The sequence below is a fragment of the Hemitrygon akajei genome, chromosome 5 (genome assembly GCF_048418815.1).
Source record: "Hemitrygon akajei chromosome 5, sHemAka1.3, whole genome shotgun sequence".
NCBI lineage: Eukaryota > Metazoa > Chordata > Chondrichthyes > Myliobatiformes > Dasyatidae > Hemitrygon > Hemitrygon akajei.
In genome coordinates this window covers 145,140,315-145,154,761 of record NC_133128.1, presented here as the reverse complement: position 1 = coordinate 145,154,761, position 14,447 = coordinate 145,140,315, and the positions used below count along the sequence as shown (strand labels likewise).

The 14,447-nt window shown below is 40.8% G+C and overlaps 1 protein-coding gene and 1 long non-coding RNA gene across 2 annotated transcripts; one reads left to right on the top strand and one right to left on the bottom strand.

Annotated features, from left to right (window-relative positions):
• Positions 1 to 251: 251 nt before the first annotated feature.
• On the bottom strand, positions 252 to 5,386 carry LOC140728271 (secreted phosphoprotein 24-like). Its single transcript, XM_073046766.1, has 8 exons — positions 5,229 to 5,386; positions 4,983 to 5,086; positions 2,839 to 2,967; positions 2,135 to 2,266; positions 1,981 to 2,025; positions 1,368 to 1,412; positions 586 to 630; positions 252 to 456 (listed from the first exon to the last, which is right to left on the bottom strand). Exons 1-8 carry the CDS (start codon positions 5,278 to 5,280, stop codon positions 424 to 426), a joined length of 585 nt encoding a protein of 194 aa, XP_072902867.1. The 5' UTR covers positions 5,281 to 5,386; the 3' UTR covers positions 252 to 423.
• Positions 5,387 to 5,822: 436 nt separating this feature from the next.
• Positions 5,823 to 9,817, top strand: LOC140728273 (uncharacterized). Its single transcript, XR_012099040.1, has 3 exons — positions 5,823 to 5,965; positions 6,569 to 6,654; positions 9,305 to 9,817. It is a non-coding gene; the product is annotated as an uncharacterized lncRNA (long non-coding RNA).
• The last annotated feature ends 4,630 nt before the right edge of the window (positions 9,818 to 14,447 follow it).

Genomic DNA, 14,447 nt, shown 5'->3' with positions numbered 1-14,447 from the left:
TTCAGGGGCTGTGTCTGTATGTGCTGGGTCTTAACTAATGTATATGTGGTGTGTGTGATTACATGTACTGTGTTTTGCACCCTGGCCCCAGAGGAATGATGTTTCATTTAGCTGCATACATGTGTATGGCTGAATGAAAACAAACTTGAACTTGAAATATTCTCTATAACTTTAATCTGATCCACAGTATACAAGGCAATAATGCATAATAAACAATACCAATATTTACAAATTATAAAATCTCCCCATCACAGTAAAATGTACAGTCAGGAATCTCAGTTTGACATGCAGCTCCCAACCCACAACAGCACCCCCCCCCCCCACCACCCCCTTAGATATGGAGAAGTATATTTGATCAAATTTTCTTCAATTTAATTGAGGTCTGCTTGTATCATTTGGTCATTCGTAGTTTTTTCTTTATTGTTAGTGCTGGCCTCTTGAATCCTCAAAATGTTCCTGCAATAAACAGAACCAACAGAGCTGTCATCTTGCGATGGACTGAATACAGTCTGATATAATATTTGGTTGCTAGTGTTCAAGATCAAGAGTAAAGTATTGGATAACAAAGTTACAGCAGATACTCACCTTTGAAAATTGCTGGGATGATCGTTCTGTTGATATGCTTTTCACCTGTATAAAAATATTCACATTTTTATTTCTGGCATCGCCTTCAAACAAATGCACTAATATTGTTACATCACAGAATGATGAAGTGGCAAAACCTCTTCACACAGGAAGTGAAGCAGGTTCAGAAGAGCATGGGATTTCCCCTGTCTCAAGCCATCCTAACTTGGAAATGCAACTATCATTGTCGTTGGATCCAAATTCTGGACATCCACTCCCAACCCCATTGTGGAAGTAGCTTCAACAGTGGTTCAAGAAGGCAGCTCACCACCACATTCTCAAGGGCTATTTTCAATATTCACAAGAATCTGAAACCCAGCGTTTAATGAACAATAAACGCTGGGCCACAAATTTCAAAAATATTGAATAACAAAAGAGGAATTCCACTTCAGTTTTGATTTTTCACTTTGAACCTACAGGAAGGACCTGTAATTTGGACCATTGTTCATGATATTTAATCAACAATACTCTCACGCTCCATCTGCAGCAACTCCCAGTCCCATCAACATTCCGATCTCTTTAACTACAATGCAAATTCATTTTCTATATCGGGGTCAAGTCAACCTAAGCTCTGGTAATGTCTGTAGAAATACCAATAGCAATTAAGCTTGACTATTCCCTCTTCCATTTATTTCTGCATGGTGTTTAGTTAAATTAAATCCTCAAAGACTATTCTAACAGAGTTCAAACCAGATTTGAAAACCTTATTTTAGTGGAAACCAGCAGATGAAAGTTAGACTTACATTCAATGCTTCCTCCAGTGATGTCTCTTTAGAATGGTTTTTCTCCTGTCAAGATATTAATATGCACAATATTGGCACAGGGTTCATTAAATATTTAGTTAATTATAGTCATACATAAGATATACAAAATATTAATATGTTGAATAATAAATGAGGACCTATTCATTGAGTTTTTAAGTTGTGATTCAATGTTGGAGCTGGAAAACTGTCAATAAACCTAACATATTCTGCAGTGCAGTCCAGGTGTGGTGGAGTTATGAGGTTAATAGATAAGCTGAGAATGAATGCTATTCTCATCAAGTTTATAGTGTTTTTTATTGGTATTATGTAACAGCTAGTACTCATTCCAAAATCCCTGGTCTTTTTCTGCTGAGTTCTCTTTATCTTCAGAAGGAAATCAACTGCTCCTCTGTACGTAGAGCCATTTCAATAATACTTATCTCCACAGTAAGTGGCGATCTCCCATAGGAGTTGAGCATCAGAATACTTTCCTTGGATTTCTCAAATTAAGTTAATTTTTCATTTCACACTTCGTTCTGGCCAAATTGAATCCAGGGTTTCACATTATATTTCAAGCAGAAAATCATCCAATGAATCCTCAGTTTAAACTCACCATTGATGGTTCTTCCAGTGATGTTTCTTGGGATTTGTTTCTGTCCTGTATGAAAATATTTTATAATAACCATCAGTACTCTAGAGAATGAGACAAATTTTAAACAACCTTGTGTCAGAAATCCCTTTGCCCTGAATTGTATAACTGTGGTTACCTCAATACTGGTTTCGCTTGACTCTAGAGAGTCACTCTCACTGTCAACTGTCTTCAGACCTTCACACTCCACTTTAATGTCAGCCACCTTATCAGCGAAATATTCAACGCGGCTTTTGCAAAACCCTTTCTCCTGTGAAAATAAAATGAAATGTATTAAGTCTTGATGACTGTGAGATCCTCACAGATAAAAAATGGTCACAGTATAGCTCAATTTTTAGTTTATTTTTGATTTACCTCAGGGGGCACCATTCCCCCTATGAGTTAACAGTATGTATGAAATCCAGCACTCAGAATCATTCCCCTAATAGGGACTCACTATGCTATAACTCAGCACTGCCGGCACTTCCTATGACACATAGACATGGAATAATATACTACAGAAACAAACCCTTCCACCCATGGTGATTCTGCCAAGCATCATGCCAAATTAAACTAATCCCACGTTCCTGCTCATGATCAACACTCCTCCATTCCCCTCATATTCATGTGCTGATCTAAAAGCCTCTTAAATGCCACTAATGTAGCAGATTTCAGTTTTCTCCGCCAGCTCTGGGAGTGTGTTCCTGGCACCTACCACTCTGAATAGAAAACATGTGTCTACCATTGGCCCTGCCTTTGATACAACTTATCACCCTTGGCCCTTGTGCTGATATAATTCAGCACACATGGAGTTTGCACGCTGTAATAAAACTTGAGACTTACACCAATCTTCTTGGGGCGGAAACGACAACTGGGATCATCAAATTCCAGGCCAAAACTTTTGGAGCAGATTGTTTCCTTCACCGAGAACGTCAAATCCACATTGTATGAATGTTTACCTGTGCGATAAGTCTGATAAAAGGAAATAGATTATCGGTGTGTGCTCGTTCTGGTCAGAGAAACTCTACACATATTTCACTGGTTTACCATTCAGCATCAACAGCCAACATGGATCAGAAAATTTAATTTGTCCAAGGACGAAACAACCCCTTTAAAAATTTCAGTAGTGTACAAAATGCTGTCGTGAAACATGAACTCTGTTTCTATCTTCACAAATGCTGACTATTTTTATGTTATCATTCCAGTATCTGTAGGCTTTTGCTTTTCAACACGTAATTAGAATTTTGGAATGCGAACAAAATAATCCTGTGTTCAAAGCTTGGAAAAAACATCAGATTTTATTTGCATACTTTGGTCCAATCTAAATCCCTAAAATCAGATAGTGAATGACTGAACTTTAACTCGGGTTAATTGATTCCTGTGATGTGGATGTTACACACAAGTCCAGCAATTGGTCATTAATTAAAGCCATAAAACAAGTGGCTCTCTTAGAAACCTATTTCAGAGAGTAGTGAAGAGTTACTCAGTTCAGTGAATCTGAAATCATGCCAGAAAGGGAAAAGTAGCAATTTTATTTTCTGCAGTAAGTTAAGAATAACAATCCAATTGTTTGTATGATGCATTTACTGATGATACAATTTTATACCTGATTAATTTAATTGACGGGATTTAATTTCCTCATGTAGCCATTGTGGCCATTTGAAGTGTTATTTCCTAATCATTTTAAACTACTTGTCCAAGATTATATCTGATGTGGTGTTAGTCTCCCTTGACAACAATACCATAAGATACAGGAGCAGAATTAGGCCATTTGGCCCATCAAGTCTGCTCTGCCATTTCATCATGGCTGATCTAATTTTCATCTCAGCCCTAAGCTTCTGCCTTCTCCCCTTATCCCTTCATGCCCTGACCAATCAAGAATCTATCAGCCTCTGTCTGAAATATACATAAAGACTTGGCATCCACAGCTGCCTTTGGCAAAGAATTCCCCAGATTCATCACTCTGTGGCTGAAGAAATTCCTCCTCTTTTCCATTCTAAAAGGACGCCTCTCCACTCTAAGGCTGTGTCCTCTGGTCTTAGAATCTCCCGCCATTGGAAACGTCCTCTCCACATCCACTCCATCAAGGCCTTTCACCATTTGATAGGTTTTAAATGAGGTCACCCCTCATTTTTCTGAATTCTAGTGAATACAGGCCCAGAGCCATCAAACGCTCTTCACATGACAAGCCATTCAATCCTGGAATCATTTTCATGAACCTCCTTTGAACCCTCTCCAGTTTGAGCACATCTTTCCTAAGATAAGGGGCCCAAACCTGCTCATAGTACTTCAAGTGAAATCTCACCTGTGCTTTACAAAGTTTCAACATTACATCCTTGCTTTAATATTCTACTCCTCTTGAAATGAATGCTAACATTGCATTTGCCTTCCTCACTCCAGACTCAACCTACAAATAACACTTTAGGGAATCTGGCACAAAGACTCCCAAGTCCTTTTGCAACTCATTTTTTTTGTATTTTCTCTCCATTAGGAAAAGAGTCGGCCCTTTCATTTCTTCTCCCAAAGTGCATGACCATACACTTCCTGACATTGTATTCCATCTGCCATTTTTTTGCCCATTCACCTAATCTGTCTAAATCCTTCTGAAGCATCTCTTCTTCCTCAGAACTCCCTGCCCCTCCAGCTATCTTCATATCGTCTGCAACCTTTGCAACAAAGCCATCAATTCCATCATCCAAATCATTGACATATAATGTAAAAAGAATCAGTCCCAACACAGACACCTGTGGAACACCACTAGTCACTGGCAGCCAATCAGAAAAGGTTCCCGTTATTCCCAGTCTTTGCCTCCTGCCGATCAGCCACATGCTAGAATCTTTCCTGTAACACTATTGAACAGAGATTTAGCCAGCACAATGTATTGTGTCATATTCTGTGCATATTTAATACTCAGCATCTAAATGTAGTCAAATATATTTGTAAATTTTGATAATTCAGCTCCCTGCTCTTTGCTCAGATATACCTACATTTGTCACTCTCCTCCCAGTTATTGCACAAAGGTTGGTGATCTCGGTGATTTCATTCAACTTTATAACTGAGGCTCTCAGAGCTTCCTTAGTGCTTGGCATTCCTGCAGAAGAAAGGGTAAATTTAAATAAAACTCTCCAAGAAACTTCAATGTATTCTCCTTAGACAGGGGTGAAATAAAACAGATTGAAGTCCATTACCAGTAACACAGAGATCTCAGATGCCTCAGTCTCCCCAGTACCTACCTGTGCAGTAGAGAATCTGCACGGCAGCGATGGTGAGCAGGAAAACTTTCATTCTGCTTCTTGTGGAATCAGTCGAATGATTTCTCAGAGTGAAGGAGCTGCTTCTCTCTCGATCGATCTGCCCTCACAACTCTGCCTTCGGTCTTTATATCTTGCAACTCCACCACATTCAAACACTGACTCATATTTGCCCAGCTTGACCATCATGGGCACCGGAACAAGGTGGGCTGTAAAAATGGGCAGAACTTCCTCCAAGAAAGGTCATCATGTTTAGATTTGGTGGCAAATGGATGAGGTACGATTTTATTTCTTAGAATGCTAAATAAAAAACTGACGGAAGAAAGGAAATGGTTATTGGTAAGAGTACAAAATCACACTCTGTCCATTCCTGGAATCAGTCAACCATACTTTGACGATATTAATTTGGATAATTTACCACACAAGTCATGGTGTAGAGTTTGTGGTCAGTAGTAAATGACTATCATATTTCATTGAACTGGAAAAAAAGGTTCTTGCAAAGATATATCTTGGTATGACAGATTTTCTTTTTTGTAAAACTTGCTGCTATCAGATATCTCAGTAGTTAAGAAGATCTCAATAAGTCCAGATGTTAATACTAATGTGTCAGTGCTGCTACTTGTGCCCTTCCAAGATAGAATGTTTTTGTTAAATGTTTTGTTAGACAGAGTATGGTACAAATACACAATGGACATGAAAACGGATGCTATGTAAATACTGTAAGTTCCGTACATTTTTTTGTTTTTAAAAATTAAGGTTTTAAAATATATATGCATGTGTATGTAGTGAAATTCCACAGCATGTTTTCTTTTCATTTTAGAGACAAAAATTTGCAAGTTAGTAATACTGCTTCAATATAACAGTTGTTGCCCACTTAGACCTTGGGCAGCTAAACTATTGATTTTCTGGACTAGTCTGACTAATAGGTAAAATGTTAAAGTTCACTTCAGTATTTCTGTTTTGATTGTTTTGATAGGGATGAAAACAATTCCATCCATAAAAGTCTGATGTTCATGAAGAACAGCTCTGAGATTTCTCCTACTCATTAGTAGAATTCTCATCATAATAATTAGTGTTATTAGTGTGCATTAACAAAATGTATTGTGTATTATACTGTAAAAGCATTAAATAGCATTGGTTGCATGGAATAATGCAGATGAACACAAGTACTATCTTTGATATACAAAAAAATTTGGGTCAACTTGTCAAAAAGATAGTCTAGAACTGCAACCATGTCACTGTTTTGATGAGTTGGCTTCCATTAAGGGTTTAGTTTCTTGTTTGCCAATGACTGACTTTTAACCTGGAGTCTCACTCTATAGAATGAGTACCTTGGGGGTTATTGGTGATGGACAGCACTGATGAACAATCATACACTTGGAGAAAACATCGGGCATGGGGCTATCAGGTATGGAAATTCTAGTCAGCTTCTAGACCAAAGGGCCTGTAATGTGCTGTAGATTTCCTATGTTCTATGTTCTTGTGCATGTATTTTTTTTGATGTTGGGTGACCCAGACAATTATCCCATGTGAGCTGGTAGACATATTAGAATTCTAATCCTTTTGTGCAATACCCAATTATGGCTCCATGAAGTATGTTTTCTACTTCTCATTTAGTAACCAGGGCTACTGAAACTGTGTTGAAGATGGCTCTTGTCCTTCATGATGGATGGCAGCTACCTGAGGCATTTTAAAGATGTTCTCTAGTTGATCAGTGGTGCAGTAAACCTTTGACAGCATGGGAATGAAGGGATCCTATTCTGGTTGGTTGCCGGTTACTAGTGGTGTTCCGCAAGGGTCGGTGTTGGGGCCGCTTTTTTTACATTGATTTAGGTTATGGATTTAATGGTTTTGTGGCTAAGTTTGTGGATGACACCAAGATAAGTGGAGGAGCAGGAAGTGTTGAAGAAACGGGAAGGTTGCAGAGAGACTTGGTCAGTTTAGGAGAGTGGGCAAAGAAATGGCAGATGAAATACAATGTTGAGAAATGTACGGTTGTACATTTTGGAAGAAGAAATAATCAGGCAGATTATTATTTAGATGGAGAGAAAATTCAAAAATCGGAAGTGCAAAGGGACTTGGGGTTCCTCGTGCAGGATACCCCAAAGGTTAACCACCAGATTGGATCGGCAGTAAGGAAAGCGAATGCTATGTTGGCATTCATTTCAAGAGGAATAGTGTATAAGAGTAAGGAGGTGCTGATGAGGCTCTATGGGGCACTGGTGAGACATCATTTGGAATACTGAGTGCAGTTTTGGGCCCCCTATCTTAGAAGGGATGTACTGATGTTGGAGAGAGTTCAGAGAAAATTTACGAGGATGATTCCTGGAATGCAGAGGCTAACATATGAGGAGCGTTTGTCAGCTCTTGGACTGTATTCATTAGAGTATAGAAGAATGAGAGGGGATCTCACAGAAACATTTTGAACGTTGAACGGGTTGAACGGAGTAGATGTGGAAAGGCGGTTTCCCTTGGTGGGTGAGTCCAGGACAAGAGGCCACAGTCTTAGAATTAGAGGGTACCCATTTCAAACAGAGATGAGGAGAAATTCTTTTAGCCAGAGGATCGTGGATTTATGGAATCCGTTGCCACATACAGCTGTGGAGGCCCGATCATTGAGGATGTTTAAGGAGGAGATTGATAGGTATCTAATTAGACAGGGTATCAAGGGATATGGGGAAAAAGCCAGAAATTGGAACTAGACGGGAGAATAGTTTGCTAATGGTGGAGTGGCGGAGGAGACTCAATGGGCTGAATGGCCTACATCTGCTCCCTTGTCTTGTGATCTTGTGATATTATCTCCTTGCCAATAGTTGGAAATTTGAATCTAAGCATTTGCATGCATTTCACTTCTGTTCTCATGTTGGAGATAATTTTGAACAGAATTTTATATTTTTCTGCCCTTGACAACTCCTTCTCAGCCCTGCATGCCTTGCAGTGACAGCTAACTATACAGAAGCTATTGGAAGAAACCCACAGCAAACTCCAGGCTTTCTCTGCTTCACGTCACCAACAACAGGGGCCAGTCATCAGCGAGCGTGGGTGCTGCATGCGGAGATTTACTTTGGGCCAGGGTCTTGTTGACAGTTGTGGAGAGGTTTATGTTTGTGGCTTCCTGACTGAGTGGTTTCGGGCAAGTGAGGGAGGGGGAGGGTTCAGAGGCAGGAATGTCGAAGGGGTGGGTGAGGATAATTATCAGAGGAATAAGCAACTGCAGCAGGAAAATATTTAGCATATCACCATCAGAAATTCCTATAGCCCCACGGGATGGTTAAAATGAACAGGAAGAGTGTTCTGAAGGCTAATCAGGGTTACATTCACCAGAGGATTTGTTCTTCAGCTGCTCCGGATTAGTCTTTAAGATCAAATGGCACTTTAGCTCGAACTCCAATGCCTCATGATTGATTGCTTTCTTCATCTTCATGACCCTTGGCCTCTTAATCCTTGGTTGTTCCCATTTTTGTTTTATTGTCTGGCCAGTTTCTTGTGTTTATGGGCTGAATGCCCTTTATTTTCTCATCAACATTTTTTGAATTGCAGGCATACAAATCTGGGGAATAGTGCTGAACTTAATTATCTTATGTTTTCATATGATTCCAAAGGTATTCAAGTTGACTGCGTTTTTTACCAGTCTTGATTGGCTGAGTCTTTTGTGAAATTATTGATTACATAGATAATTATGAAAGAACTGTGATTTGCATATTAGAAACCGAGAATCATACAGCACAGAAACAGGCCTTTCAGCCCATCACATCTGGGTTGCCTGTGATGCCTATCTACATAAATTGCATCTGCCAGCATTATGCTCATTGTAGTGATTACATGAAAACAAGACAAAACCACTCCGAGACTAATCATGGGGGTTAACACTGCATGACACACTCCAAAATAACCAAGATCCAAAGTTCAAAAGAGTACATTTAATCCTTTAGTATGGAACCAGCAAAGATGATCAATAAGAGGGGTGAAGCCAAGTTATGATGGCGCTAGTTGGCGACTCCTTTGCTTGCGTCTTCGGAAACAGCTCTATTTCTATCTTCCCTTTTTTCCTTTTCCAGGTTCTTTTGAAGACCCTGACCTGGAGTTACACTCTGACTTCGGTTTTTTGCAGGAATGGGACCCGTTCTCAGGGCCTCACAACCGGCTGTTTTCGATATCCCAAGGACGCAGCCTGGAAGACTAGTGCACCTTCAGGGTGCCGGATTTTCGTGGCTCTAGAGATGTGCTGATTCTCGGCCGGTGCCCCGGACTGAAGTGCCGCGGGAGAACACAGAACATTGGGAGTAGTGGGTTAGTTGCCATAGGGTGTGTGTCCGGAAAGCTGTGTCTTTCTGGGGCCGACTCTCTGGGCACAGAGCTGGGAAAAAAACGACACAACAGACTTTTAACATCGTAAATCAGCGAGTTGTTTTGTTATGTCTCCCCTCTCGCTGTGAAATGGGGACACCTCTTTTTCCTTATTAGGGAGAGAGAGATCCTGTGGTATGTTGAATTACCGGGTGAGACAGTAGTCTTTGAGGTACTATGAGTCTGTGTCTTTATTGATTCCTTCTGCATGCTTGAGTGGTCGGTGGAGGACGCTGATGTTTTTTTGTTGGTGGGGGTGGTGGGAGTCGTTGCCTTGCTGCTGATTGTGCATGGGGGGGAGCTGAATGGGGGGCTTTGGAGTTCTAAAGTTTAACTGTCATTCATTCTTTGGGGCACTCCATTGTTTTGTGGATGTTTGCGATGAAAAGGAATTTCAGGATGTGTAGTTAATATATTTCTCTGACATTATATGTACCGATTGAACCTATTGTAACGATAAAAATCTAATGAAACTAAAACTAATGATATAATGAAATAACGGTCTAAGCGTCAGTGATCTTAGTGCTCTCTATGCTTTTAAACATATTTAGGTGTGTTAAAGCAATCAACAAAAGAAAAAAACCATTCTGGCTGCCTCTCTGGCTCTAACTCTCAAGTAGACTTAAACTGACCTGAAGACAAACCAAGAAGATGTAACTATACTCATTTGCTTCAAAGTTCTAAGTTCAAAAGTTCAGATTAAAATTTATTCTCAGAGTGCATACACGTCACCACATTCAACCTTGAGATTCTTTTTCCTGTGGGCATTCTTAGCAAATCTATAGAACAGTAAATTGTAAACAGGATCAATGAACAACAAACTGTGCAAATGCAAATATAAGTAAATAGCAATAAGTAATGAGAGCATGAAATAACAAGATAAAGAGTCCTTCAAGTGAGATCATTTGTTGTGAGAACACCAGATATTGAATGAGTGTAGTTATCCCCTTTTGTTCAAGAGGCTGATGGTTGAGGGGTAGTAATTGTTCTTGAATCTGGTGGTGTGAGTCCTGAGGCATCTGTACCTTCTACCGATGGCTGCAACGATGAAAGAGCGTGGCCTGGGTGGTGGGGATCTTTGATGATGGATGCTGCTTTTCTACAACAGTAATTCATGTACTCAGTGGTTGGGAGGGCTTTACCTGTGATGTACTGGGCTGAATCCACTACCTTTTGTAGGATTTTCTGCTCAAAGGCATTGGTGTTTCAATACCAGGCCGTAATGCAGCCAGTCAATACGCTTTCCACTACATATCTATAAAAGTTTGTCAAGGTTTTTGGTGACATGCCGAATCTCCACAGATCCTGAGGAAGTAGAGGTGCCACCGTGCTTTCTTTGTAATTACATTCATATCACGTGTCCAGACTGGTCCTCTGAGATAGTGACACATAGGAATTTAAAGTTACTGGCCTCCTCCACCTCTGTTCCTACAATGAGTACTGTCTTATAGACGTTTGGTGTCCCTCTCGTGAAGTCCACAATCAGTTCCTTGGTTTTATTGACAGTGAGTGAGAGATTGTTGTTATTACACAACTCAGTCAAATTTTCTATCTCCCTCCTGTATGCTGATTAATCACCACCTTTGATCCACAGCAGTGGCGTCGTCAACAAACTTGTGTGAAGTTAGCCACTTCAGTCAACGCAGACGTTTTGAATGGTGTGTCATAGAATATCGTGAGAGAGAGGATTGGACAAAAACTGGAGTGAACATTGCCGTTTCTGCCAGGTGCAGGTGCTTAAGGAATTGCTTAATGTTTTGTTGGAGAGATGGTTTCATAACCGAGATTCTATGGGACAGATAATTCCATAAAAAATAAAGAAAACCAGGCATTCTCCTTTGCTTCTCCATTAACTGCACTTCAATCCACTGACAGTATACTACTGTGGTTACAATTCCACCAGAGGATTACACCTTTACAATCCCACATTCAACATGTTATAAATACTGATGATCTCATTAAAGAACTTGTATTTTATCGGCCACTCCAGTTACCCTAGTCCCAGTCTAATTTCAGAATCAGAATCAGGTTTATTATCACTGACATGTGTCATGGAATTTGTTTTTTTGCAGCAGCAGCTGTACAGTGCAGTGCATAAAATGTACTATAAATTATAATAAGAACTATGTAACAAAAAGTAAATTGATGACATCCGTCTGTCTCAAAGGACAATGGAGTCATTTGGCACTGGAGTGACCTCTCCACAGCACAAGCCTATGCAGAAGGTAGGAAGATCCTGAGATGCCCAGTCGTCAAGGTCTGGGCGTAGTCTAAAGGAAAGTGAAGCAACACGTTTGCCACCAGCTTGGCCACAGGAGCTGCCGGAAGGGTGTTCAGTGACGCCCAGCTGCCCCAGGAGCTCCACTCCAGATTTTCTGCCTGGGTTTAAACCTGTAGCCTTCACCTCTCCTGAGGCTACCCACAAGGCAGTGGGGCTGGTTCACCAGCACCAGATAAAAAAGAAATAAGAAGTGCAAAAGGGAGCAAAAATTGTGAGGTGGTATTCATTGGTTTATTGTCTGCTCAGAAATCTGAAATCTGATTTCATTTAGGATTCTAGATTTATTTGTGTTTGTATTTGTTTTATTTCTCACACCCAAGGGAGTAAAAATCCTTATGCTGCACCTCTGTCACAATGTACAAGCAATAAAGATGGGAAATGGGGGAGGATATTGCCCAAACACTAAAATTGTATACATAACTGTTTTGAGTACATATATGTACAGTCATACACAATCAGATCAATGTACTAATAAATCTGATAGCCTGGTGAAAGAAGCTGTCCTGGAGTCTGATAGTCCTGGTCTTAATGCTGCGATACCATTTGCCAGATGGTAAGAGCTGAAACAGTTTGTGGTTGGGGTGGCTGGACTCCCTAATGATCCTCTGGAACATTTTTACGCACCTGCTGCAGTAAATGTTCTGAATAGAGGAAAGTTCACATCCACAGATGCGCTGGGCTGTCCACATCACTCTCGGCAGTGCCCTGCGATTGAGGGTAGTACAGCTCCCATACCAGCAATGACACAACCAGTCAGGATGCTCTCAACGGTGCCCTTGTAGAAAGTCCTGAGGACCTGGGGACTCGTGCTGAACTTCTTCAGCTCTGTGAGGTGGAAGAGGCGCTGTTATGTTTTTTTCATCACACAGCTGGTATGTACAGTCCAGGTGAGATTAGTTTTCTGAACCATGTACTGAATAATACTGAATTCTCTACAGCATACCCTGAATTACAGCTGATCTCCTAACTTGGCCGCAACAACAGTCGGCTGAGAAATCTTTGCTCCTTGTTAATTCTATGCTAATCTTTGCTAGTCTTCTACTAATGGCAAATTTCAGTCTCCTTGTACAGATTCTCTGGTTTAGAAAGTCCTTGTGTGAGCCTTAGTGGCTTAAAATGGATACAGTAGCCACTCATGAGGTTGCTTGCAATGTTTTAAGTTTGAGTTCAAAAGGTAACAAATCAGAAGAGGTGGCGGAAGCTTTAAAACCAGAAGATTGTGTTTGGAAGGCTTGAGTTAATCATCTGACAGGGGTGTGTAAACAGTCAGGAAACTTCCTGTAGTTAAAAAAAAACATATTAAATTGTTCCAGGAATAACATAGTATTTTCTATTTGCCACCATGATGATCCCATTTGATTTGTTTTTGCTGTTCCACAGTAATTTTTCATCCTTAGCGGAGCATCATCTATCATCTGTGAAAGCCTTCTAATGCAACCTGTATTTATTTCTACAGCATTTAATAAATCTGTGTAAACATCCTCCTTTTGTATTCAGTATGTTAAATGCATGAGGTAAAATTTGACATGACAGTCCTCCGTTGAATAGTTCCCAACTTGCTTTGCTGATCACTATCTTTTTTTATGACACAGTGTATATTTTGTGCACTCCAGGGTTGGTTCAATGGTATGGAGGATTACAAGAAATTCTAACTGAGGTATGTAAGATGATGAAATGAGCTGATAAGTTCAATTGAGGGCAGCTATTTTCACAGAGGTGTACAGCACAGTAAACAGGCCCTTAAGGCTGTCATATCAACCAGGGTGTCTATCTCAGCATGTCCCTTGTTTAAGCTTTGTGGGTGTTTGGTAAATGCAGAGGCCCTATCAGCGGTGGGAACAGAGCACTGTGAAGAGGTTTCTCGCAGGTCGGTGATGCTTGTTTGAAAGGAGAGCTTCATGAGCGTATGGCCATTGGTCGTGTCAGCAGCGGGAGCAGAGCACTGCAAACTAAATAAAAGCACAGGAGGGACAAGTGGAGTGGCCATTGTCAGGAGTAGGCTCGTGGAGAGTAGAAGCATCAGGCTTTGGCTCAAAGGAGATGTTGGTTCTGGGCAAGCTTCTGTTATGGTTTCCTTTTCGTTTTTCTCTTACTGTACCTGGTACAGTAAATGGGGGTTGTGTGTTCTTAATGCCGGATGTTAGCATCCTGGGAGACCCAGATTCTCTCAGGGATCTACATCTGCATGAAGTGAATCTGACTGCACCTCTTTGAAGACCGTGTTAGGGATCTGGAGCAGCAGCTAGGTTTGTACAGGAGAGTGAGGAGATAATCGGTCAGAGTGACAGGGAAGTAGTCACCTCGAAGTTGCAGGAGGTGAGTAGCTGGGTGACTGTCAGGAGGAACAGAAATATAAATAGGCAGTTAGAGCTGAGCACCCCTGTGGTCATTCCCCTCAAAAACAAGAATACCGCTTTGGATACTTTTGTGGGGGATGACCTCCCGGGGGGAATACCATGGCAACTGGGTTACAGGCACTGACCATGGGTCCGTGGTGCAGAAGGGAAAGAGAGAGAAGAAGGGAGTGGTAGTGATAGGGGACTTGATAGTGAGGGGAACAGACAGGAGATTCT

Excerpts from the sequence above, each read along its gene's own strand:
- LOC140728271 (XM_073046766.1), bottom strand. The coding sequence starts at position 5,280 with ATGAAAGTTTTCCTGCTCACCATCGCTGCCGTGCAGATTCTCTACTGC. Across the intron at positions 2,267-2,838 it reads TCCGCCCCAAGAAGATTGGT|GAGAAAGGGTTTTGCAAAAG; the intron begins GTAAGTCTCAAG and ends TTATTTTCACAG. Across the intron at positions 2,026-2,134 it reads CAAGCGAAACCAGTATTGAG|GACAGAAACAAATCCCAAGA; the intron begins GTAACCACAGTT and ends ATTTTCATACAG.